Source organism: Callithrix jacchus, chromosome 22, assembly GCF_049354715.1.
Source record: "Callithrix jacchus isolate 240 chromosome 22, calJac240_pri, whole genome shotgun sequence".
In the NCBI taxonomy this organism is placed as follows: domain Eukaryota; kingdom Metazoa; phylum Chordata; class Mammalia; order Primates; family Cebidae; genus Callithrix; species Callithrix jacchus.
In genome coordinates, this window is record NC_133523.1 from 15913280 (window position 1) to 15939227 (window position 25948).

General features: G+C 58.0%; 2 protein-coding genes and 1 long non-coding RNA gene across 7 annotated transcripts; 2 read left to right on the forward strand and 1 right to left on the reverse strand.

Moving 5' to 3' along the window:
• DDA1 (DET1 and DDB1 associated 1) lies at positions 1-14185 on the forward strand. 2 transcript variants are annotated; one of them, XM_008987490.5, is made up of 5 exons: positions 1-249; positions 6420-6496; positions 6728-6779; positions 8034-8095; positions 10456-14185. In XM_008987490.5, exons 1-5 carry the CDS (start codon positions 105-107, stop codon positions 10564-10566), a joined length of 447 nt encoding a protein of 148 aa, XP_008985738.1. In that variant the 5' UTR covers positions 1-104; the 3' UTR covers positions 10567-14185. The 2 variants fall into 2 exon arrangements, with proteins under 2 accessions (XP_008985738.1, XP_002761923.1); XM_002761877.6 differs by having other exon boundaries at positions 157-249; positions 6416-6496.
• LOC144580934 (uncharacterized) lies at positions 858-6300 on the forward strand. The gene is made up of 3 exons (XR_013531280.1): positions 858-996; positions 1354-1425; positions 6166-6300. It is a non-coding gene; the product is annotated as an uncharacterized LOC144580934 (long non-coding RNA).
• ANO8 (anoctamin 8) lies at positions 14110-25386 on the reverse strand. Of its 4 annotated transcripts, XM_035286629.3 has the most exons (19): positions 25123-25386; positions 24245-24355; positions 23985-24117; positions 23687-23825; positions 23516-23612; positions 22465-22581; positions 22257-22384; positions 21999-22160; positions 21553-21705; positions 21328-21454; positions 21163-21218; positions 20960-21034; positions 20614-20745; positions 19416-20237; positions 18965-19156; positions 18714-18845; positions 18504-18614; positions 15611-16280; positions 14274-14782 (listed from the first exon to the last, which is right to left on the reverse strand). In XM_035286629.3, the coding sequence occupies exons 1-19, from the start codon at positions 25226-25228 to the stop codon at positions 14415-14417; spliced, it is 3831 nt and encodes a 1276-aa protein (XP_035142520.1). In that variant the 5' UTR covers positions 25229-25386; the 3' UTR covers positions 14274-14414. The 4 variants fall into 4 exon arrangements, with proteins under 4 accessions (XP_035142521.1, XP_035142520.1, XP_078217894.1 ...); XM_035286630.3 differs by lacking the exon at positions 20614-20745 and having other exon boundaries at positions 14110-14782; XM_078361768.1 differs by lacking the exon at positions 24245-24355 and having other exon boundaries at positions 23985-24244.
• Between the last annotated feature and the right edge of the window lie 562 nt (positions 25387-25948).

Sequence of the window (25948 nt, forward strand, 5' to 3'; positions counted from 1 at the left end):
AAAGGGAGGAGGCGTGGCAGCCAATGGACGCATGAATTAGCTGGGTGCTGCCAATGGGAACGCGAAAAGCTCTCATATAAAGGGCGGGGCTAGAGTGCAGACCAATGACGGGGCGCGGTGGCGCTATCAGTGTGGGCTGTGCCGAGGCTGGAAGTTACTGTGAGGCGGCGGCTAAGAAGGCGGCTGTGGTGGCGGCGGCGGTGGTGGCTGAGGCGGCGGCCGAGGCGGCTACGGAAGAAACAGAAGATGGTGAGGATGGCCTTCAGGCCTTTACTCCCCCTCCGCTCGACAAAATGGCGCCTTGGTCCCACCCACCTCCAGTATCCCCCTAGACCCCTCTCCGCCCTTCCCGGCCTCCTCGGCCCCGCTCCCGCCCCTCACACTCACCTGTGACCTTCGACCCCCGGACCCTACCGAGAGCTTCCTGCCGATCCCACCACCACTCCTTCTCCGACCCCTGACCCCATCTAGGTTACCAAGCCCTGACAACTCATTCATTTCCGGGTTACGGCTCCCCCACGGAAATCGTCTGGGGCGGGGTTGGGGTCCCGTAAGACCCCCTGGTCTGGCCTTGTCCTCGGCGCATCGGGGCTGGATGTCTTCAGTTCAGGATAATTAGGGAGCCAGTCTGGGCCCCGGGGCGGGGGAGGGGGCTTGGCACGGCGATATGCAGGGCTTTGTCGTCAAAGGAAGTGCGACATCGCCGACTGTCCGGGTCCCCCGGGCCCTGACCCCACCTCCGCTATTCTGGGCCCTTACCTGCCCCTAAGAATGAACAGCTTTATCTCTCCAGTCCGCATGAGGTTGCCCATGTCAAATAAGAGTAGCAGTAGTCTGAACCTCACAGGATGGTGACAATTTAGGCAACTGACGTCGTAAAGGACCCAGGACAGTGAATGCTCAGCAGATGAGCTGGGCGACTCGAGGCCAGTGACATTCTCTTCTAGCTGTCCCCTTATGATGAAGTCTGGATCGTCCCCACCTGACTCTTGGAAGGTTGAAATTCCTTCAGAGCTCCTCAGTCTTCCTGGGATTTGGGTCTGGTGGTTCTTCGGGGTTCAGTCTCCTCACTTGAAAAGTGGGATGGTAACCCACCCTCAGAGGGGAGCTAAAGCCTCTCCCCAACCCCCACTAGTTGGCATCCTCAGGGCTGGGAAGGGTGATGGGAAGTTTGGGCAAAAAAAGTCAAGACCCCTTTGCCCCGTGACCCCGAGTCCCAGCCCACAATCCACAGTCCTTGGGATGAAAGGAAGACTCCCTTTCAGGAAGGGAATAGGAAGGTGTGCTTCTAGTGTGCGGGTCCCCAAGCCTGGGTGTTGTCCTTAATGCCTTGGTCTTGTCTTATATCTGCAGCATAAGTGAATTTGATTAGCTCTGTCTTCAGAACACATCTGAATCCCTCCATGGCTTCATACCCTAGTGCAGGTACTGCCACCTCCCACCTCCGTACCTGCGCCAGCGTCCTCCCTGGTCTAGACTTGATCCCACTCCTTTGACAGTTCATAATTCACCTGAACCAGAAGGAGTTGTTTTTTGGAGTCAGGGTTTCCCTCTGCCTCCCAGGCTGGAGTGCAGTGGAGCGATCACAGCTCACTGCAGTCTCCACTTCCCGGGCTCAAGAGATCCTTCCACCTCAGCCTCCCGAGTAGCTGGGACCACAGGCACATGCCACCATACTCTGCTCATTTTTGTACTTTTTGGAGAGATTGGGTCTCCATATGTTGCCCAGGCTGGTCTCAAACTCTTGGGTTCAAGCAATCCTCCTGCCTCAGCCTCTGAAAGTGTTGGGATTACAGACGTCAGCCACTACACGGGGCCTCAGAAGGAGCTTTTAAAGATGTGCATTAAGTGATACTACATTCTTTCTTTCTTTCTTTTTTTTTTTTTTTGAGTTGGAGTTTCACTCTTGTTGCCCAGGCTGGAGTGCAATGGCGCAATCTTGGCTCACCGCAACCTCTGCCTTCTGGGTTCAAGTGATTCTTCTGCCTCAGCCTCCTGAGTAGCTGAGGTTACCGGCATGCGCCAGCACACCTGGCTAATTTTTGCATTTTTAGTAGAGACAGGGTTTCTCCATGTTGGTTAGGCTGCTCTCAAACTCCTGACCTTAGGTGAACCATGTGCCTTGGCCTCCTAAAGCGCTGGGATTACAGGCGTGAACCACTGCACCTGGCCCAAACGATACCACTTTCTAGCCTATAAAATACTCCGGGGCTTCCTATTGTAACCCGGATGACCCTGGCTGTCCTCACCCTGAGGCCCCTGGCTACCTTTATGACCTCATTTCCACTCTGTGAGCTCCAGCCACCCCTGCCCTGGTCTTGTTTTCACTTCCTCACATTCCGGTTCCTGCCACCCCAGTGCCTTTGCACCTGATGCTCTTTCTGCTCAGAACACTCTTCCTTTTGTGATCGAGGCCCTTCCTGACTTTGGGGGGCCCCAAGTCTCTTTGCTGTCAGTGCAGCGCTTCTTTTCTTTATCTCTTTGTTGGGTCCCTGGCAGGCTACCTACAGTGGGACTCTGTCAGTGTGTGTCTGCTGAGGCAGTGGATGGCTGCAGGGCCCAGCTGTGGCTGGCATTTGTCTGGCTGAGATGAGGGTTCCCTCATCCCCTGGCTCCCATGTCTCGACGCCTTGTTTTCCAGCTTAGCAAAGGTGGGAAGGCTGCACGAACTCCGCCTTCATTGATTTGTTCAGCACAGACATGTTGATCCTAGAGGCTGCCCTTGAGGGAGCTCCAGGCGAAGCTTTCCCCTTGTTGTCTTATGACTCAGAGTAACCCTGGGAGGTAGCCCTGTTGGAATGCTTCCTTTCACAGGGAGGCCCAGAGGATGGGAGGTCACTTGTCCCAGGTCACACAGCCAGGGACAGGCTGAGCCAAGATTGAGAGAAGAACACCCAGATACCTGCACCTCTTCCCACTCAGCCTCCAGGCCCCATGCAAGCCCTGCCAGGGTTGAGTCAACCTTCGGCCCTCAGGGTGGTACTAGTCCAGCCAGGGAGGTGGATGTGTAAACAGATGACCTCGCCAGGATGTGACGGAGGCTCTGGGAGAGGCTCTCCAAGTGCGGGGCGAACAGAAGGGCAAGGAATGGGTTGGAGCTGGTGGGGAGGTTAGCAGGTATTTGCCATATGGAGACATGAGGGGTATTGCTAGAGGGTATGTGTGACAGAGGTTGTGGGTGATGGGAGCCCAGCAGGGGCAAGCTGGGCCAGGGCTGTGAAGGGAGATAGGGCCCCCTCTTCACCCTTCAGGTCTCAGTGCCTGCATCCCTGCATCTGGGCAGCCCTCCATGATGCCCCGAATGGACCAGAGCTCTTCCCAGTGCCCTTGAGGCACCCTATCCTGCAGCCACTTCCCGTGCACTGTGCAGCTCTGTGCCCCACACCATCCCAAGGCCAGGCGCAGCTCCATGGTGGCTCAGTCCAGCGCCCTGGTGCCTGGTAGGGCCCCAGAAGACCTTGTAGAATGAATGAAGCTGGTCCCAGAGCCGGGGACTGAGCTCAGGCTGACATCTTAGGATGGGAAGGGAAGCAGGTTTGAGGGACTTTGAGCTGGTCCTGGGGCAGTAGGTCCTCCAGATGTAAGGACTGTCTCCTGGGTGGGAGGAGGAGGCCCACCCAGGCACATTCCAGCTTCCTGAGAGGGACCAGCAGAGGAGGGGTTGGATGTCATAGGAACTGCTGCTCCCGCCTGTCCCAGAGAGTGGTGGGAAATTGTCTGAACAGCAGCTACTCCCAGGGCAGCTCTCTTGGGCCTCAGGAATTCAGGGATGGCCCTTTCTTCTAGCTCTGTAGCCTTCAGGGGCTCTAGTCTTTGACTTCAGGCGTGTGATGAAGAGAAGGAGGTTGGCTTCCAAGGCTGGGCACACATGGGTTCGAGTCAGCTTCCTGGTTTTCTGGCTGAGACTGGGTGACCTCTCTGCCTTGGTGTCCTTGCCTTTGATAGGAAGACACTACCCATTGGCTTGTTGGGTCAGGAGATACATAATGAGCTCAGGAGGGCCCCATTCAGGACAGGCTATGTGGGAAGGCCTGCAGCAGGCAGCCCCGCCACTGTCCGACTCCAGGCCTCACTGACTGGGTTGAAAAGGGCTTGTTTTCTTATTTGTTTTTTTTTGAGACAGAGTCTGGCTCTGTTGCCCAGGCTGGAGTACAGTGGCATGATCTCAGCTTGCTGCAACCTCTGCCTCCCAGCAAGCCATTTTCCTGCCTCAGCCTCCCAAATAGCTGGAATTACAGGCGCCCGCCACCATGCCCAGCTAATTTTTGTGTTTTTAGTAGAGACAGGGTTTCACTGTGTTGGCCAGGCTGGTATTGAACTCCTGAGCTCAGGTGATCCGCCCACCTTGGCCTCCCAACGTGCTGGGATTACAGGTGTGAGCCACTGTGCCCAGCTGAAAAAGGCTTGTGAAGAGTGAATGGATTCTGTCGTTGCTGCTCTGAAGCCACTTGGGCCTGAACACTTAGGTGGCCAAGTCCCCTGCCCCAGAAACCAGCGATAGGGAGAGGACATCCTGCTTCTCTCAGGCTGTGGTCCTCTCTCCGTAAGGGGCTCAGGTTCCGTGCCGTGGACAGGGCGTTCTCCCCTCACAGGGCAGGTTCAGACCTTGTGGCCAACTTCGGGGTCTGGGAACCCCAGGAGCAGCCTTGGAACTGCCCAGGCCCAGACCCTGGTTGCTTTAGTCCACACAGCATTTGCTTTTATTGATTTTATTTTTATTTGAGACAGAGTCTCGTTCTGTCCCCTAGTTTGGAGTGTAATGGTGCAGTCTTGGCTCACTGAAGCCTCTGACTCTCAGGTTCAAGTGATTCTCCTGCTTCAGCCTCCCAAGTAGCTGAGATTACAGGTGTGCGCCACCACACCTGACTAATTTTTGTATTTTTAGTAGAGATGGGGTTTCACCATGTTGGCCAGGCAGGTCTTGAACTCCTGGCCTCATGATCTGCCTGCCTCAGCCTCCCAAAGTGCTGAGATTACAGGCGTGAGCCACTGTGCCCGGCCTCACACAGCATTTTCTAAAAAGTTAGCTTTAAGGGACTGGATATGGTGGTTCACACCACACTCAGCTACTTGGGAGGCTGAGGCACGAGAATTGCTTGAACCTCGGAGGTGGAGGTTGCAGTAAGCCGAGATCACACCACTGCACTCCAGCTTGGGCAAAAGAGTGAGACTCCATCATAAAAATTAAAAAGCCAGCTTTAAAAACCTGAAGAGAGGCCAGGCATGCTGGCTCATGCCTGTAATCCCAGCATTTTGGGAGGTCAAGTCAGGGTGGATCACTTGAAGTCAGGAGTTTGAGACTTGGCCAACATGGTGAAACCCCATCTCTACTAAAATACAAAAACAAAATTAGCTGGACATGGTGGCAGGCATCTGTAATCCTAGCTACTTGGGAGGCTGAGGCAAGAGAATCACTTGAACCTGGGAGGTGGCGGTCGCAGTGAGCCAAGGTAGCGCCACTGCACTCTAGTCTGGGCAGCAGAGTGACACTGTCTCAAAAAAAAAGAACAAAAAACCTGGAGAACAGATTCAAATGCAGATTTCTGGGTTTGATCAGACATAGGAAGCTTGGGGAACTCTGAGCTCCTGTTCCTACGTAGCTGAGACCCCCATAGACCAGGCCCCTGCTCCCTGAGCTCTGTTTATTGTGACACTGTCGCATGGGTTTCTTTGGATGGAGTAGTCTCTGTCCTAGGACCCTGTCAAAGGTGGATTGGTGGAAACCAACCCTAGGAGTTTAATGTGTTACTGAGCACAGCTGCGCCCAGGGGGCCACAGCCACCCCTTCTTTGTGGGCCATTGGGAGGGCCCAGGTCTGACTGTCCACCCTGCTGCTTACTCACTGCCGTGTGACTTTTTTATTGTTTTTTGAGATGGAAGCTCGCTCTCTCTCCCAGGCTGGAGTGCAATGGCATGATCTTGGCTCACTGCAACTTCTGCCTCCTGGGTTCCAGTGATTCTCCAGCCTCAGCCTTCTACATAGCTGGGATTACAGGCGTGCAATTTTTCTGTTTTTAGTAGAGATGGGGTTTTGCCATATTGGCTAGGCTGGTCTTGAACTCCTGATTTCAGGTGAACCGCCCACCTCGGCTTCCCAAAGGGCTGGGATTACAGGCCTGAGCCCAATGCAGTATGACTTTTAACCAGTGGCCTGTTCTCTTGCAGCCTGAATTTCCCCCACCTCTTACCTAGTTAGGGGGCTGTCATGAGAACCCCCTGAAGGACGTGCACATAGCCTGGCTTGGTTACTTTTCTCTGGTTCCGGCAGTATCCAGCAGCCAGCTCAAGGGTGTGTTCTGGAAAACTGGAACTACAAAGAACAGTAGGAAGAAGGAACGCAGCAGTCACCTGCAGGTGCTCCAGGGATGCCGGCACGTTGCCTGGTTTCTCATGTACCATCTTCCGTGTCTTCTAGGCAGATTTTTTGAAAGGACTGCCTGTCTACAACAAAAGCAATTTTAGTCGATTTCACGCGGACTCCGTCTGCAAAGCCTCGGTGAGTGCCTGTTCTGGGGCTGGGAGGGATTGGGACACTTCCAGAGGGCCTGGGGGCAGCTTGTGTCCTCTGACTGGGATCTTGGTCAGAACAGAGGCTGATCTTCAAGCCCAGCCCCATCCACATTCTTGACTGTCTTCCGATATGCACTGAAGGGTGGGTGCCAAGTCGAGGGATGAGACCCCAGGCCCATGTGCTCTCCTAACCCATCCCTTCCCAACCCTCCTGCAGAACCGACGGCCCTCAGTCTACCTGCCCACCCGAGAGTACCCGTCTGAACAGAGTAAGTGGCCACTGTCAGTCTGTCCCATTCTGGCTGCTGAGGGTCGGGGTTCGGTGACCGCAGCATCGCATGGGGAGGTTACCTTCAATCCCCGCCCAGGTCATACACTTGGTTTAGGTTCACATGCTGGCTACTATATCCAGTTAGGTTGGGGAGGGTTTCTGGGGAGGTGTAGGAGGGACCGTGGGGGCTCCAGCCTGGGGATGCACACATGGATGCCTGTCCACTCCCTGCCTCTGGGGATAGCCAGAAAACCTGGCTTTCCCTGGACATCTCCTGACTGGGACACACTGGGATCCATAGCCAGCCCAAAGTGGCCCCCAACTTGTTCCTTGTCTGCTACTCACTGTCAAATGAGGTCAGGCGAGAACTCCGATCCCGCAACAAGTAGTATTGGGCAGGGAGGCCGCAGAGGGCTACAGCGGCCTGGGCTGGGGATCCAGCCAAGCCTGGGTGGCAGTGAGGGGAAGGGGGTCCAGGTGGAGGGGCCCACAGTGCAGGAAGACTTGGTCCTGCTGTCTTAGTTTAAGTGTTCAAAAAGACTCCACACCAGGTGGGTGGCTCCCGCCTGTAACCCCAGCATTTTGGGAGGCCAAAGCAGTAGGATTGCTTGAAGCCAGGCGTTCAAGACCAGCCTGAGCAACATAGTGAGACCCTGTTTCCACCAAAAAGCATGTATATGTATATGTATACGTATACACACATATGCATATATATACATATTCATATATATATATACATATTCATATATACATATACACATACATATATATATGTTAGCTGGGCATGGTGGCGTGTGTGTATAGTCCCAGCTACTTGGGAGGCTGAGGTAGGAGGATCACTTGAGCCCAGGATCTCCAGGCTGCAGTCAGCTATGATTACTGCAGTCAGGGTGACTGAGTGAGACCCTGCTCTGAAAGCATTTATCAGATCAGAGCCTGCGGGGTAGGGCTGTGTGGTCACTGGGGACAGTGACGCGACATGTGCTCCTACTCTGCTGGGAGAAACACGGGCACGAGAGCGTCAGTGCTGGGGCTTGGAATCCCTTGCACGGGGAGCAGGGGCCCTGCAGGCTGCTGGCTCAGGCCTCTGGGAGTGGCCGTGTGTGTTCAGAAGCAAAAACCTGGGACATTTGGAGATCTTGGGAGTTGGGGGTATTGAATTCCAGCCCCAGAATGACCTCCTAAGGGCAGTGTCAGGTGAGGAGCCCAGGGAGGGGAGGTGTCTGCGACTTTCTCTGTCTTTCCTCCTTAGTCATCGTGACAGAAAAGACAAACATCCTTCTGCGCTACCTGCATCAGCAATGGGACAAAAAGGTGAGGACTGCAGGGCTCCGGTGCTGGGATTTCGGGTGGAAGAGACGAGGTGCCTGGCAGGGGTTCTGAGCACAGGAAGGACTCTAGTGACTGGAGCAGGGCCTTGAGGGCTGGGTAGGAGGGCCCCGGGCGATCCAGGAGAGGGAAGAGCGTTACAGTGGCAGGAACCGCTGTGTAGAGGCCACAGGACACCAGTGCTCAGGAGGCTGGACACCAAAGCCTCAGGCTTCCCATGGCCCTGGCATTAGGTGGACTGTATTGGTATGAACTAGATAGAATCTGTTCTGAATGGTGAAATGTGTACACGTGATTAAAAATCTATAGCCAATTTAGGGCTGGGCCAGGTGGCTCATGCCTGTAATCCCAGCACTTTGGGAGGCTGAGGCAGGTGGATTACCCGAGGTCAGGAGTTTGAAACCAGCCTGACCAACATGTTAAAACCCTGTGTCTACTAAAAATACAAAAATTAGCCAGGCGTGGTAGAGCACGCCTGTAATCCCAGCAACTTGGGAGACTGGGGCAGGAGAATCGCTTGAACCTGGGAAACAGAGGTTGCAGTGAGCCGAGGTCACACCATTGCACTCCAGCCTGGGCGACAAGTGAAACTACATCTTAAAAAGAAAAAAAATCTAGGCAACAGGAGCGGGTGTGGGTGGGTGTGGTGATTCACACCCATAACTTTTCTAGAGTCTGAGGCGAGAGGATGGCTTGAGACCAGGAGTTTGAGACCAGCCTAGGCAACATAGCAAAACCCTGTCACTAAAAATTAAAAGAATTAAAAAATTAGCCAGCCATACAGGCGTATTACTGTAATCTCAGCTACTCAGGAGGGTGAGGCAGGAGCATTGCTTGAGCCCAGGAGGTCGAGACTACAGTGAGCTGTGATTGTGCCATTGCACTCCAGCCTGGGCAACAGAGTCAGACCCTGTCTTTCAAAGATACAAATTAAAAATGAGAGGCTGTAGGTGCAGTGAAGAGTCGTCTTTCCCCGCCTCTGGTGCCCTAGCTCCTTCCCACAGGCTGCCTCTGCACATGGGACATTTTTTCTCCTTTTTCTTTTCTTTTTTTTTTTGCTATGGGGGTCTCTGTCGCCCAGGCTGGAGTACAGTGGCATGATATCGGCTCACTGCAACCTCCTCCTCCCAGGCTCAAACCATTCTCCTGAAGTAGCTGGGATTACAGGCATGTACTGTCATGTATTTGTATTTTAGGAATTTCACCCTGTTGCCTAAGCTGGTCTTTTTTTTGTTTTGTTTTAAGAGTCTCATGTTCTCGCCCAGGCTGCAGTGCAGTGACACGATCTCAGCTCACTACAACCTCCGCCTCCCAGGTTCAAGCAATTCTCTTGTCTCAGCCTCCTGAGTAGCTGGGATTATAGGTGCACACCACCACTCCCAGCTAATTTTTGTATTGTTAGTAGAGACAGGGTTTCACCATGTTGGCCAGGCTAGTCTCGAACACCTGATCTCAAATGATCCACCTGCCTCGGCCTCCCAAAGTGCTGGGATCACAGGTGTGAGCTCCATGCTTGGCCTTCTTCTTCTTCTTTTTTTTTTTAAATGAAAATCTCTTCCTGTTGTTCTGCAGTGTGGTCAGTTTGATATTTTTCTAACATTGAACAGTGGATGGCGACCTGCCCTGGACAAAGTTGGAAGGTGGGGGTACTCTGTGACAAAGTGACTGCTTCCGAAAATCCAAGCTGCTGGGCCCAACCCCGCCCTTTCTGCCCCCAAGGCCTTGGTTCCCACAGTGGGGAAGGAGACGTGTGCTTCTCTCTTTTGCGTCAATGTGCGGCATCCCCATTGGCTTCCAAAGGGCCTTTGTCCCCAGGCTGGGTGGATTGTGCCTCTTGAGTGCTTGAGAAACCAGTCCTGTGTGGGTCACTGAAAGCGGTGGTGGTGACTCCTCCAGGTGCACAGGAAACACCTGTCTATTACCAGCCTTGGGTCCAGGATGTGCCCTGGGCAGGGCTTAGCAGGGCAGGTCCTGGTGGTAGGAGGGGCTGCCCTGCCAGGTACCCTGGGCTGCCCTACTGCACTCCAGGCCTACCTCTGTGATGCTGCTGCAGGGGGCCTGGGCTGGCATTAGGACTCTGGGCGCTTCACCCACTTGAAGACTTGGAGCTTCAGGCTGGGCAACATAGTGAGACCCCCGTCTCTACTGAAAATAGAAATATTAAGCATGGTGGTGTGTTCCTGTAGCCCCAGCTACTCCAGAGGCTGAGCTGGGAGGATCACTTGAACCAGAAGGTTGAGACTACGGTGAGCTGTGACTGTACCACTGCACTCCAGCCTAGGCAACAGAGTGAGAACCTGTCCAAAAAAAGAGACTCACAGCCCTTCTCTTTCCCCTGTCCCCAGAATGCTGCCAAGAAGAGAGACCAGGAGCAAGTGGAGCTGGAAGGGGAGAGCTCAGCGCCTCCCCGCAAGGTGGCGCGGACCGACAGCCCAGACATGCATGAGGACACTTAAGACTCTTGCTCCTGATAGGCGCCTCCTGCCGTGTCTGCTCCTCGGTCACCCACCCGCTCGCCCGCCCACCGTGTGTAAGCACCCTGCCCGCCCGCCCATCCACACCCTGCGTCACGACCTCCAACCTCATAGGAGCCGATGTATTTATTTTCCTTGAGTTTTTATTTATGCTGTAACCTGTATCAAGCGTTGGTTAAAGGGGACATCAGACCCAGTAGTGTGATGTTGGTAGATGCTTTTTAAAAAAAAAAAACAACATTGTCCCCCTGACCCCCGCCTTCCACCTGGCCAGTTCCCTGACTCCCACCCCCAGTTCTCCTCCAGAGAACCAGAGGCTGTTTGTGAGGGTCTCTATCGGGGGCTTCACTGTGGCCGGGCAGGAGGGGCGGGCCTGGGGTGGCCGGACCCACCAGGACAGCCGAGCAGCCTTCTCTCTCCCAACACCGTTCCAGGCCCTTGAGCCTCGGTCTTGTCCCGTGTTCTGCCCAGAACTCTCCCATGCCCAGACCTCACTCTGAGCGTGCGTGCATATCGGGGAGAAGTTGGCCCTGGGGATCTTTCTCTTGAGTCATTTTATCATGGACTAGTGAGTGTTCCGTGTCCACCCCAATAAAAGGGTCTTTCCTACTTGACCTCGCGTCTTTGCTCCACACACCTTGACCGCAGAGGATAGAGCCTCTGGGAGTCATCCCTGTCGTCACCAAGAGGAATGAGAAGGGCCCCCCATGCCAGGGGCCCCGGCACCAGATGGATTCTCTCATGGGCTTGCTGAGGCCATCATGCTCAAGGCCAAGACCTAGTGGACCATCCCCTCTGCCTCTCCTGCCAAGGTGACCCCGAGGACAGGTCATTCCTGAGAGACGGTCTGTAGTGCTGAGGATGGAGCAGGGTTGGCCTTCTGCCTGGGTTACCGCCGAGCAGGGCAGCACACCTGTGAGCTACCGCAGAGATGGCCGGCCTCACCTGGGGGCCTGGGGTCTAGGGCCTCTGCCACTCCTCTGAGGCACAGTGACAGAGCAGATGGCATCTGGCTGGTCTTGCTGGCCTGAGTGGTGGCCTCACCCCTGCTGGGTCATAGAGAAGCTGCATGCAATCTTGGGCAGTTGGCATGTGCTTGGCTGCTCATGGGGCCCCTCCTCTGCCATCAGGACTGGCTTCTGGGCTGAGCTTGGGTATGTAAGGGGTGTTCAGTCTCTGGGCAGAAGGTTTGTGGCCCTGACCTCTAAGCCTAGGGCTGGGGAAACACCGCCTCTCCCCTAATTGCCCCACTTAGGGGAGGGTCTCAGTTTTCCTTTGTTTGTTTTGTTTTGTTTCTTTGGAGAGGGTCTCACCCTGTTGCCCAGGCTGGAGTGCAGTGGTGTAATCATAGCTCACTGCAGCCTTGACCTCGAGCATTCCTCCCACCTCGGCCTCCAAGTAGCTGGGATCACAGGTGCATGCCACCATGCATGGCTAATTTTTTTTTTTTTTTTTTTTGAGATGGAGTCTTGCTCTGTTGCCCAGGCTAGAATGCAGTGGCAAGATCTGGGCTCACTACAACCTCCACCTCTCACGTTCAAGTGATTCTCCTACCTCAGCCTCCCAAGTAGCTGGGATTACAGGCGCCTGCTCCAGCACCTAGCTAATTTTGCTATTTTTAGTAGAGACAGGGTTTTGCCATGTTAGCCAGGCTGGTCTCAAACTCCTGACCTCAGGTGATCTGCCTGCCTTGGCCTCCCCAAGTGCTGGGACCGAGCGCGGCCACCTGGGTAGTTTTTTAAAAGTTTTTTGTAGAGACGGGGTTTTGCCATGTTGCCCAGGCTGGTCTCAAACTCCTGGGCTCAAGCCGTCTGCCTTCCTCAGCCTCCCAAAGTACTGGGGTTACAGGCATGAGCCACTGTGCCTGGCAGAGGTCTTGGTTTTGAGAGCTGAGCCTGAGGGCATTGGGATGGTATGTGGGGTTGGGCCACAGAGCCAGCAGAGACGCCAGGCTATGGAGGGTCTGCCTGCCCCAGATTCCACTGGAAGTCCCTGCCTGTGTCAGACCTTCTGGCCTCCCAAGGACAGATGGTGCCAGGAAGGGCTCTCATCCTACACAAGGAGTGGCTGAGCCGGCCCCAGCCTAGCACGGCCACCCACCTGTGCCTCTCAGCCCTCAGCAGTGTCTACACCACAGGGGTAGGGTACGTTCTCTTAGGGCCTGTGTGGTCACAGGGCAAGTGGTCAGGAAATGCACACTTGACAGTGGTCAGTGGTGCGGGTTGGGCTGAGTGCCCTGGAAGCTCCAGGCCAGGTGTGGAGTCCCAGTCCCCAGGGTTGGTGTGACCTGGGCAGGCCTGTGGTGTCCATCTGTGAGTGACTGAGATGGTGGGACTTCAGCTTCCAAGGCCAGGAGCCAGAGTGGGAGCAGGGAATACCCCTGCCCTTCCCCTCATCCTGTCTACACCTCTCCAGCCCTCGGTTTCCACTTTGAGTGGTTGGGGGCCATTTCCTGCCTGTACTGTCTGCCCATGTCTCTGTAGGGCTCCCCTGCCTCTGCTCTCTCAGATGGGGTCTCACAGCTGTACCCCAGCTCTGCCTCCCTGTGGCCTCACCCTAGAACCCCTGGGTCTGTCAGGACATGCCCTGTCTGGCATACACCCTCTGTGGCTCCACTGCCTGTGGGAGGACACCGGGCCCCTGAGCCAGCCTCTGCCTACCCCTCCTGTCTTTGGGGCCCCCCCTCACCCCACTGTTCCCCCAAACTCTGTCTTCCATGTTCTCCGCCTTTGCATAGACTATTCTCCTGCCTCCAGTGAACTCTGACTTCCCCACAGACTCCTGAAGTGCCCCCTACACTGGCCCCCAGCCGGGCCCTCTGGCCCAGCCCTGCAGTGCGGCCACATGGGCCTGAGCCTTACATTTTTGCATGTGGACACATTTGTCCTTTTCTTCCTGACAAACGTCAGGGTCTGAGAGGCCACGTTCCTGTTCCTGAGTCATAAGACAAGAGTCCCAGTGACTTGAGTCTGACGTCCATCGCACAGTGGGACATCCCCACTTCATCCCAATACTACTCTGTATGTTCCAGGGATACCCAAATATGCCATTTCCTCAGTATGGCAATTTGGGGGCTGCAGGGGGCTCAGGTGCCAGGTGCCTTCGGATGTTCATGCCATAAGCTTTTCCTGCCAGCCCTGGCTCCCCCAAGATGACATTCTGGGAGGTGGGCATGCCAGAAAAGGCGTCTTGCAAACCGCTGCCTTGTCCCTGTTTGAGAAGGAGGCTTATTCAGGACCTGGCCCGTGCACATATTACCGCCTCTTTTCAGCACTTTGAGATTTCTTCCTTTGTCTAGTGGCTGAAGCCAGAACTGAAGTTGGCCTCCAAATCTGGGCCGTCTCAGAGGCGGTACAGCCTGGAGTTTTCCATCTGTGGCCGAGACCCAGTTTTTGGGAGGAGGCCCCCACGGGTCAAGCCAGCCTGTACCAGGACGTGGGAGGGGGAAGGGTGACGCCCAACCCAGGCCCCAGCCACTCAGACTCCCCCCACCTCCACTCCCTTTTCCACCGCTCTGACCTTGGGCACTGTTGAAATATACTTTTTATTGCATTTCTGCCGTTTTACAAAAATATGACAAAATAAATTAAAAACAAATAAATAATCGCCTGTTCTGTGTGTGTGCGTGTGTGTGTGTTTGTGTTTTCTGTTGGTTTTGTGGGTTTCCTTTCAATTCCCTCATCCTGGTTGAAAGGAAAACGGCAGATGGGGGGCGCCGGCCAATACTGGGGCCGTGGGGGCTGAAGCAAGCGCATCTTGCATTTTGGGGGCCGGCTGCCCCTGTGAATGACTGATATTGCATATGAGAAGAGAAGGCAGGGCGGGCAGAGCTAATGCCAGCCGCTGGGCCAGCACACGGCCTGGGGACTGGGGCTGGGGCTGGGTGAGGGCGCCGGGGTCTCGGGGGGCTCCGAGGTGGGCGGCAGCGGTGGGGGCAGGAGGCTGTAAAAGCTGGCGTCCCCCGGCAGGGGCTGGGGGGCGGCTGGGGGCCCGGCCATGGCACAGGGCGGGCACTCGGCGGCGGCCAGGGCCTGGCGGGGGGCGGCGCCCTCGCCCCCGCAGCCCCAGGGCCCGTCCCACTGCCAGCAGCCGGCGGGCGGCGTCGGAGGCCGGGGCAGCGGCATTGGCGGCGGCGGCGCGGGGCTCCGGCTGCGGCGGGTACGGAGGGCAGGGGCGCCCACGGGGGCCAGCGCTGTCCCTGCGGAGGCGAGAGGGGCCGTTCCGGGGGGATGCCGCCCCCGCCGGACCCCGCCGGGCTGGCGACCCTGCCCACAGTCCCTCCCGGGCTTCCAGGCACGTAAAGGCCTTATTGCTTCTGATCTGAGACTGAGGTGGGCGGCCCCCTGGGCAGCTTCCGGTGCATACCCTGCCTCTGGGCACGGCCCCTCCCAGTCACAGGGGGAGGACAGTTTGAGGAAGTCCCTCTGGCTTCTGACCTATGGCCCTTGTGCTGCAGCTGCTACCTGGTGGGCTCCTAGGGACGAGCTGCTGGAGCTCAGGCTGGAACTGGGGCAGGGGAGGTGGTGGGATGGTAGGGGTGAGGCCTGCACCTCTGCTTCAGCACATGTGGGAGCTCCCTGGGTGGGCAGTTCCAGCCCCACCTCCAAGGAAGGCCTTCCTGAACAGCTGGGCTGCAGGGTATGGATTTGCATAGAGGCCTGGGGGGGTCCAGTCCCCCCCCCAGAGTGAGCTGGAGCAGGAGAAGGGCCAGCTGGATGGGAAACGGGCCTCCCTCATCTCTCCTGGCACTGGAGCATGGTGGGGGGTCCCTGGGTACAGTCCTGGGACAAGGGGCTTTGGCATCCCTCCCTGGGAGGGTCAGGCACAGGGCTCCGGGCTAACAAAGGCCCTGGAGACACTAATCAGGCTTTCACTGAGATGCTCCGTGTGCCACAGACCCAGGTCCCCGCCAGGACCCATGACCGGGCCTCCTCTGTCCCCTTCAGCCCCTCTCCCCAGGCCTGGCCACCCTACCCTACCCCCAAAGCCGGCCTGGCGTCCCCACCCCCGAGTTAAAGCTTGTGACCTGAGCCTTCCTCTTCGGGCCGGGGGGCTTCCAGCTCCTCAGCCATGGCCTCGTCCACCGGCCCACTCCTCTGAACCCGGCTGCTGCCACTGCTGGGGGTCCCGTCCGTCCGGGCCTGCCCGCCCGCCCCGTTGGACCCAGGCTCGGCCCGGGTGCCACCAAAGGGGAAGAGCTTGCTGGCGTGGAAGGCTTTGGGCGGCGAGTGGCTGCGCTCTGAGTCCCGCCGGGTCTCGGGTGACTTGAGGAACTTGAAGCTGAGGAAGGCAGGCAGGCGGGTGTCGCTGCCCGTGGGCGACTGGGCAGGGGGAGGCCGGGCGGTGGCCCCGGCCCCTGCAGCGGCCAGTGAGGATGTGGCCCCCGACGAGAGGAACTTGCCCTGCAGTGGGATGATCTGCTTCAACTTCATGACGTTGTTGGGCGCTAGCAGGGAGCCTGGGCGCTTGGGCCGTTCAGGCCCGTGGCCACCTGCAGTGCTGCCCTTGGTCTTGGCAGAGGCCTTCTCAGAGGAGGTGGCGGGGTCCAGCCCGGAGCCCTCGGCCCTCGCCTCCTCCCGGCCACCAACATCATGCTCTCGCCGGGCGTGGTGCTCCGCGTGGCGCTGTCGCTCCTCCTCCTCCCGACGCCTGCGCTGCTGCTGCTGGTATCGGTGCTGGGCCTGACGTTCGTGTCTCTGCAGGTAGAGTCAAGCCATTACAGGACTAAGAAAGGGTGTTAGCAGGTGCCAGCCGAGGCTGGTGCATGCCAGGGCTCTCTGTGGAAGTGGGGGATACTTAATGTGTGTTGGGCTCCAACTGCATCCCTGCAACCACACTGGGGGCTCCCTGCAGAAGTGAGAGCGATCCAATCACTTATTCGGTGCCAACTGCATTCCCAGGCACATGCCGGGCCTCCCTGTGGAAGTCAGGGAGGCTTAAATGCTTATTGGGGCCCGGCATGGTGGCTCACGCCTGTAATCCCAGCATTTTGGGAGGCCAAGATCACTTGAGGCCAGGAGTTGGGAGACCTGCCTGGCTAACATGGTGAAACCCTGTCTCTACCAAAAATATAAAAATTAGCTGAGTGGCTGGGCATGGTGGCTCATGCCTGTAATCCCAGCACTTTGGAAGGCTGAGGCGGGCAGATCACAAGGTTAGTAGTTCAAGATTAGCTTGGTCAATATGGTGAAACCCCATCTCTACTAAAAATATAAAAATTAGCTGGGTGTGGTGGCTTCAGCTACTCAGGAGGCTGAAGCAGAGGAATCACTTGAACCCAGGAGGCAGAGGTTGCAGTGACCTGAGATTATGCCCCTGGACTCCAGCCTGGGTAACAGAGAGAGTCCATCTCAAAAAAAAAAAAAAAAAAGCTGACCATGGGGGCACAAGCCTGTAAATCCCAGCTACGTGGGAGCCTGAGGCAGAATTGCTTGAACCCAGGAGATGGAGGTTACAGTGAGCTGAGATCGTGCCATTCCACTGTAGCCTGGGCGACAAAGCAAGACTCTGTCTCAAAAAAAAAGCTTACTGGGCACCAACTGCATCTCTGGGCCTGCACTGGAGCTCTCTGCAGAAGTGGGAGATATCCAATCACTTATTGGGTGCCAACTGCTTCCTGGGTCCAACTGAGGTTCTCTGGGGAAATGGAGAGAGATTCTGAGGCTTACTGGGTGCAACTGAATGAATCCCTGGACCCACGCCGGTACTTTCTGGGAATTGAAAACAAACATTCACTGGACATCAACTCTGTCCCCGGCTGTGTGCCAGACAGCATCTTAGGAATTGGTAAAATGGAAACCAAATCTGAGCCTCAAGCAGAGAACAGGCAAGAGACCTTGCCTCCCAGAGAACCTGCTTCCCAGAGAACAGGCAAGACAGAACTGTGGCTGAAGGCCGGGTGTAGTATCCCACGCTTATAATCCCAGCACTTTGGGAGGCGGGGTGAAGGGGGCAGATCACTTGAGGTCAGGAGTTCGAGACCAGCCTGGCCCACATGGTGAAACCCCATCTCTACTAAAAATATAAAAGTTAGCGGGGTGTGGTGGCATGTGTCTGTAGTCCCAGCTATTTGGGAGGCACGAGAATTGTTTGAACCTGGGAGGGGGAGATTTCGGTGAGCTGAGATTGTGCCACTGCACTCCAGCCCGGATGACAGAGCGAGAGAGACTCTCTCTCTCTCTCAAAAAACAAACAAAAACAAACAAAAAAACCCGTGGCTGACTATAGCCAGGTAGCCATGTGCGATACTCTGTCAATGTAAACTTCAATGCATTCATGCTCAATAAAACAAAAAGTCAGTTTCCTGCTCGCAGCAGCCCCACTTCAACATGCTCACTGTAGCTAGAGGTTACAGGGACAGTGCAGAGACAGGCCATTGTCATCCTCGAGGAATGTTCCCTGTGCAGGCACTGGGAAGCTCCTTGGCCCATTCTGTAGCTTTCTGAGGAATGTGGAAGGAGCTGGGCTTCTAGGAAGCATCTGCTGTGTCCCTGTCCCCCTAACAGGGTGCAGTCAGGCAAGCTGGTAGATGGCAGAAGGTTCTGAAGGGCCAGCCTGGTCCTGGATGCTGCCAGGATTCCAGAAGCCACTGGACCTGTTGTGAGCACTAGTTATTATTACTTATTATTACTCTTTTTAGAAACAGGATCTTGCTCCATCACCAAGGCTGGACTGCAGTGGCGCGATCACAGCTCACTGCAGCCTTGAACTCCTGGGCTCAAACAATCCTCCTACCTCAGCCTCCCAAAGCACTGGGATTATAGGACTGAGCCACTGCACCCAGCCAGGGAGCACTGATTATTATACCCAGTTCTATGCAGTCTCTGCATTTGCCCTCACGCTGAGGAATTGGCCACCAAGATCAGAGACCTACCAGCAGCCCCACCATGAGAAAACCGGGCCCAGCCTGGCCCCCCTACCTTAAAGGCCTCGCGGCGCTGGTACTCCAGCTTGGCCATTTCCTCGGCCACCCAGCCCGGGATGTCTGGGATGGCCACGTGGATGAGGTACTTGAGGAGCAGAGCAAAGTGCTGCAGGGGTGGCACAGAGAGGAGGCTGCAGACGCTGGGACCGCCCTCCCGCCTCCCAGCTGCCCCTGCCCCTGCCCCTGACCCTGTCACCAGCCCCACCTCGAGCACCACCACGGATACGATGGCTGCCTCCGGGCTCAGCCAGGGGAAGAGGCGCTGCAGCTGCCCGCACTGGCCGATTAGGTAGCAGTTGACCACAATCGCTAGGACACCCATAGCCTCCATCACCTTCTGCAGGGCGGGAGGAGGGCTCAGGTGGAGTCCTGCCGGCCTCCCCAGACCCCAGCCTCCTCCCAGCTGCATCCGGGCTCCCTCTGGGCCTCAGCTTGGAGCTCTTGGCTTCCCCCTACCTGCCACTGGCCGATGCTCTCCACGCGCTGGCCAAAGGGCCGCTGCAGCCCGGTGCACAGCTTGAAGGCGTCGCTGCGGATCTCAATGAGGTTGTTGACCAGGGCGCACAGTGCTGCCAGGGGGAAGGCGGACGAGAAGAGCACGACGTAGCCGAACTGCACAAACATCTCCTGGTAGTCCTGGAACGTGTCCTGCGGGTGGGCGGGCCTCAGACCTGGAGGCCTCTTCTCTAGGACAATCTTCCTCCCATCGAGCCCGCCTCCCTCATGTGGACCCAGGGCCTGTTCCATCCTTGGCCAGTCCAGAGGCTTCCTCCATCTGGCTAGGCCTTCCCCTCCTGCAGCATCCCAACATCAAGGGCCCTGTTACCGCCACCCCCTCCCCCCCACCCCTACGGCCTCCACCCTCTGACTGTGTGCCCCGCCCCCTGAGGCCCCGCCCCCTCCTCACCTCGTACTTCTTCATACAGCTCTCCAGCTCCGCCTGGGTGAGCTGAGGAGAGTGTTCCTCTTCGGGTGGATCAATCCAAGACGACCGGTTCTGCCGCTTCTGCCTTCGTGTCGGGTCGCTGTTGGAGCCGGGCTCCGGGTCCGGGCCCCCATCGGGCCCCTGGTCTCGGCCTTCGCCCCCGGCCCGGCGGAGCAGGATGGCTGGGGGCTCCCGTTCAGGGCTGCTGGGAGCCCCCTCTGCCTCGTCGTCCTCCTCGGCCAGGGTGAACACGCCCGGCTCCAGCCCCTTCTCCACCATGGTGGGGCTCCCCTCCTCCAGGAGGGCCTCCGGGCTTGGGCCGGGCCGACGCCGCCCCGCCCCGCGCTCAGCGAAGCTGACCTTCTTCAGCCGCAGCCCGCAGTCCAGGAGGCCCCCTTCCTCGCCCTCCTCCTCGTCCTCCTCGTCCTCCTCTTCCTCCTCCTCATTGTCGTCTTCCTCGTCCTCCTCCTTGCCCCCGGGAGGCCCGTCCCCCTCCTCCCCACCTTCCCCCGCCCGCCGCCGCTCCACCGGCGCCACCTCCTCCTCCTCCTCTTCCTCCGGCGCCCCGCAGCCCCCGCTGAGGCACCTGCGGCCCCCCGCGCCGCCCCCGCTCTCATCGGCCTGGGGTTCTAGGCGGCGGGGCGCAGGGCGCCGGAGGCTCAGGAGGCCAAGCAGGGCTCGGGCCAGCTCCCAGACGGCCCGCAGGCCCAGCTCGCCGCGGCCCAGACGGCGGTACAGGTGCGGCTGCAGGACCTCACGCACGTTCTGGAGGAACTGGCGGGTGATCAGCAGTGTGGCCAGCATCTGGGGGCAGGAAAGGGGCGGAGAGAAGCGCGTGGGGGGCAAGCGGGGCACCGGGATTGGGGTACTCATTCTCCCCGGGAGCCCCGCCGGAGCACCTTGCCCAGACACACACCGAACGCGGTTCCTAACTCCGCTGCTTTGGACGCACCTGGACGCGAGGGCCCCAGCGCTCAGCCACAAACCACAGCCGCGCAGCGCTCCTCGCGGACCTCCCGGGCAGGCCCAGCAGGTCTCCGTCCCACCGCGGGCTTGCGGACACCCCCCTCCCCACACACCCTGCTCCGCGCATGCGCCTTCAGCTTGGTGCGCCCGGCTCCCGGCACAAACCACGCTGCCCACCCCGGCGAGGCCCCGCGGGCTCGCCACCTGCCCGTACTTTGGCCCGGGCCGCGAGCAGGAGGCCCCGGAGGGAGAGGAGGAGCAGGCGGAACCGCAGGGCCGCGAGCGGGACCAGCACCGCCCGCAGCTGCCGCTCGAGGCTCTGGGACAGGGACAGGACGAGCAGGAGCTGTGAAGGGACCGACGGACAGATGGACGGACAGATGGAGAGGACGACAGGCAGAGAGAAGACGCACAGACAACGGACGGATGGACAGACAGGAGAGAAGGATGGAGGCGGGGAGGGAGGGGCTGGAGAGCCCTTGGACCCCTTGCTGCCATGTCTGGCCCCTCGCTGGCCACCATGGGGGCAGGGGGGACTGCCGCTGGGACAGGAGTCTCACCTCTTTCAAGCGCTCCATGTCCTTGAGGTAGAAACCGATGTAGAAGAGGCTCAGGTACGAGTTGACAAACTGGAACTGCAGGAAGGAGGCAGGCGGTCGTCACCCTGCACCCCCATCCCACTGCCAGGAGCCTTCCCTGTGTCCCCATACAGATCCCACAGCTTCCTTTCTGTCCCCCTGCCTGCCCAATGGTGGCAACTCACCAGGACAACTTTGATGATGAGGTGCTTCTCATAGGCACTCTCCAGCCGGTAATTTTCTAGAAGCCGAGGGGAGGAGTGAGAGGGCAGCTGCGTCCCCTCAAGGGTGGAAGGGATCCTAAGGGTCAGTGGGGACCTTCCTCCCTAGGACACCCTGGCAGCGCGTACCCATGTCGTTGAGCCAGATGGCGAGCTTCTTGTAGCCCTCGGCACTCACACTGACAAGCAGGGCCAGCATGACCTTAGGCAGGAATCGGGCGAGACGGGGCAAACCCTTTACGCTCAGCACCAGCTCCTGTGGGAGAAGGGGGTTCAGGGCTCATCCCGGCTACAGGACAGCTCCAAGGTGGAGCTGGGCATCAAGGACAGGGCGGGTGGAGGTACGGGGGTCACCTGCAGCTGGAAGCAGCCAAGCATGAGCAAGAAGACACAGACGAGGCATGCCAGGCATAGGGGGAGGCTGACGAGCAGCTGGAAGAGCAGCCGCTTCCAAGGCGGGTAGTAGAACTCCTCCGCTCGTGTGACGGGGCTGATGCGGCGCACACCCTAAAGGTGGGCAAGGGCAGGTTCAGCACGAGCTCAGAGAGGCCACCTCTGTCTCCCGCACCCCTCTCTATCCTCAGAACTCAATTTCCCTCCATCATTCCTTCTCGGGTCACCCACTTAGGCCACTGTTCCCAGTCCCTCAAATCCATCCCCTTGGAAAACACACAGAGCCCGCCTTGGTTTGGCATACCCTCTTTGACGGAGCAACCGTATTTCACACCTTGCTTCTGCAGTGCCCCCAACCATTTACCTTTACCCGGTCTCCATGACCCTGGACTCAGCCCCCAACTGACCCTGAACTGGGGGCGTGGCTCCTCCACGGCTTCTCCAGGTGAGTCCAGCGTCCCCCACTTGTATGCCAGCTCAGCCCCTCTCCGCTTCCATTCCTCTAGGAAAAGTGTTGACCAGATCACATTGAAGAGAGCAAAGACCACGCAGGAAACATCCCGGCTTGTCTGAGTAGCAGAAGAGAGTTGAGTCATTGTCTGTGCCAATCCAGAAAGGAGGGCACCTCTGGGTCCCCCAGGCCTTGCAAGGTCCCCTCCCAGTACCTGATCAACCTCTGTGAATGTGTACAGGACAGACCCGAAGACAGCTGGATATACCATAGCTGATGTGTAGAAGCCCAGCCAGGCGAAGTACATAGCAATCTTCACACCAAAGTAATCACAGATGTCATCTGCCAGAGGACAAGAGGGTCCCAGTCACCCCCTGCCTGTCTGCTGTGACTCCCTCCGATCCCCCCAGCCCAGGCCGCACCTAGAGGCTGGTTTTCACACACGGCCTGCACCCATGACTTCATGAGGCGGTTCAGAATACGCTGCTCGTGGACAGGGAACACCTGCTGAATGATTCCACGGGCCGCCAGCTCGGGGACTGTGGATAGAGGAGCACAGGTGATACCTGCTCCTCCACCAGAGCCCAGCCTGGCTAGCCCCCTTTGTCTGAAGCCCAATTCACAGCTTTTTGCCTGCTCTTAAACCTCTAGAGCTCTTTCCAGGGGAGGAGTTCTAGATGGATAAAAAATCTGATTCTCCAGGAGGTGCTGGTGCAGGCAGGGAGGATGCAAGGGAACCGGGACGGTGGGGTCCTGGTGAGGAGCCATGTTTTTATTTTTTACTCTATGTATTTGTTTAATTTGAGACAGGGTCTTGGTCTGTCATCCAGGCTGGACAAAGTACAGTGGCGCTACCGTAGCGCACTGCATCCTCGAACTCCTGGGCTCAAGTCATGCTCCGGCCTCGACCTCCCAAAGTATTGGGATTACAGGCGTGAGCCACCGTGCCTATTCCCATGTTTTAAATAAAGCTCAGTTTGTGGACCCGAACATCTGAGGAATGGTAAAAAGTTGCTGTGAAGGTGAACTTGGGTGGCTGGTTTCCTAGTGGGGAAACCAAGGTCCAGAGCCGCACCATGCAGTAAGTGGAGGGCTGTCCATAGTCCCTGCCTCCATCTTATCCCAGACTCAGAAAAGGGCCTCTTCCGTACCCAGCTCCCAGAAATAAGTCTCACCTTTTGGCTAAAGCCACGCCCCCTCAGCTCATTGGTTTCCCAACTTTTTGCCAACCCCTAACTTGTTGGACCTAGGCCCTGCCCTCCTTCCCTGATAAGCTGTCCTCTAAGAGCTCCACCCAACTCAGGAGATAAGCTCCACCCTTTCACTAAGACCACACCCCTTTAACTCATTGGTTTCCTTTGCCAATCCCTGACTGGTTGGTGCTAGGCCCCGCCCTCCTGCTCCGATAGGCTGCCTTTGAAGAGCTCCACCCTACTCTCTGCCTGTGATTGGTGTTGGTCCCGCCCTGCTCACTGATTGGCTGGTCCTCCAGGAAGCGCACGTTGTGGAGCGCCTCTCCCTGTTTGGCACGCAAATTCTGCAGCCAGAAGCGGATGATGCTCTGGCGTTCCTGCGAGGAAGAGGGCGTGAGCTCAGGGAACTAATAGATACAGGATGTTTGTGGGGGCCCAGAGCCGGCCTCACCTGGGAGGTGAAGAAGCGCAGCTCGCTCTCCACATTCTCATAAATAAAGTCCTCCTCGCAGGAGAAGCCGCGGGTGCCCCCGCCAAATTCGGCCTTTACTGCCTTGCGCAGACCCAGCTCGTCGGCCCCTCGGAGTAGGCTGTGAAGAAGGTGGAGGAGGTGGGCTCACAAGGAGGCCCCAGCCCACCATCCTGGACCTTTGGGACAAACGCAGGGCGGCTGGATAGCATGGTTGGCACTTGGTAGAGCGGGGAGCCGGGTGGCAGGCTCAGCGAGAGGCCGGGGACAGGGGACTCGCCTCTCATACGTGGCGGTGACAAAGAAGGCGTAGGCACGCGTGTGGCGGTGGTGGCGGACTTGCACGATGAGCTCGGGGATGCCCACGCGGATGTGGTTCAGCAGCCATAGCAGCGTGTGGTCATCGGTTGTGTCTGCCAAGGGGCACAGGGACCGATGGCTCTTGCCACGAGGGGGCCCAAGGCCTCCTACATATTCCCGCTCTGGGAAGCTGAGCTCAGGAGAGCCGCATCTGGGTACTGGGCGGGCGGGCGTGGGTACCTGGGAAGGTCATCAGCACGTCGCAGTTCTCTGTAGGCACCGTCTTCATCCACGCCTTGTGGGACACCAGGTAGCGACCCGCCTGCAGGAGCCGCTTCCCGAAAAGCTTATCTGGGGGGCGGCGTAGCAGGCCCGGGTCAGGCCACAATGGGATCGAGACCCCAGCCTCCAGTCTCGGTCCCTCTGGTCCCCGCCAGCGCTCCTCACCACTCCGCCTGGCATCCAAGGCCCCAGGCGCTCTGGCCTTGGCTTGTTTTTTCCTCCCTCCACGTCCTTGCACCAGCCAGGCCTTCCTCCAGAAATGCCCTTCCCCCTAGGCCCTCCCTTACAAATCTTACTCATTCTTGAGGCCCAGCTCCGCCTCCAAAACCACAATCGATGGGGCGCTCACTAGCAGCCCTGAGCGCTTCACCACATTATGACAGCGCCGTCCTTGCAGCAGCCCCAGGAACTGGGTGCGGTTCTTACTCCCATTTCACAGGTGAGGAAACTGAGGCCCAGAGCGTTTAAGTCACGCGCCCAAGGTCACACAGTCGAGCTGGGATTTGAACCCAGGACCGTATGATTCCCTATTCTTTGCGGAGAGGCTCTCTCAAGCGCATCCCTGCCCCGCCGCGATCCCACAGCCCCCCCGGTGGCGGGACGCAGCCCAAGGCTGGGGCTTTCGGAGGGGCGTGTCCCCATCTCCGCTCCGGGACCCCAGCCCGATGCACCGTCCCAGCCCCGCCCGCCGGGCCGCAGCCGCAATGCCGGGAGGAGCCGGCCCCTCATCCAGACACCACGCCAGGGACGTTTGACCTCGATCCTCCTCCCTGTGCAGTCGACGCGGGCTCCCCATGCACCTGCAACCCTGTCTGGTCCAGCCGCCACACACATACCCAGAACTCCGGACGCCGGGGCTGCAGGCTCGCCCTCCGGCGGGGGCCTCTTGCCACGCTCGCCCTCCAGGGACGTGCTCCCGGCGCCGGAGGCGGCCTCGGCCATGGCGAGGATAGGTCAGGTCAGGGGCTACGGACGGCCCGGGCGCCAGGGGGCCACGGGCTCATGGGGCCGGTGTCGCCGCCGAGCGCGCGGGAGGAGGAGACAAAGGCCGCGCCCGCCCGCGCCGGCCGCCTTCCTCGCTCGCCAGAGAGCTGCTTCTCGTCCCCGCCCGAGCCGAACCTCGATTTTCCTTCCTCGCCGGGTGCACGTCACTCTCGAGTTCTCAGCTGAGTTCGCTCGCCTAGCTCTTTGGTTCTCGTTTCCGCCCGTGTTGTTTTCTGGGTTTCGTTCTCGCCCGCCCACGTCGCTCTCTGCTGCTGGTCCCCGCCCGCACTGATTGTGCATTCTTCAATTCGACCCCACCCATGCTTCCTTCTGGTCCCAGCCTCGGAGCCTCAGTTTCCCCATCTGCAAACTCCGGACCCTGGAGACGCGGTTTGGAATGTGAGATGGGCATGATTTGACTAAGAGAGGACGTGGGAAGGGCGGGCCTGGTTGGGGAAGATTCCTGGTGACAATAACTTCAACCAGCCCAGTAGAGCTGTGATAGATAATTGTAGCAAGCCCTGCCTTAGGATTTTCGCACGCATCACTTAGCAGCCTAGAACACTCCTCATACACTCTTTGTCCAGTTAACACCGACTCTCTTCCGGATGTAACCGCGGAGAGGATCCCATAGAGTTGTCAAGCAAATAAAGTTAAATGTAAATTTCAGATAAAACA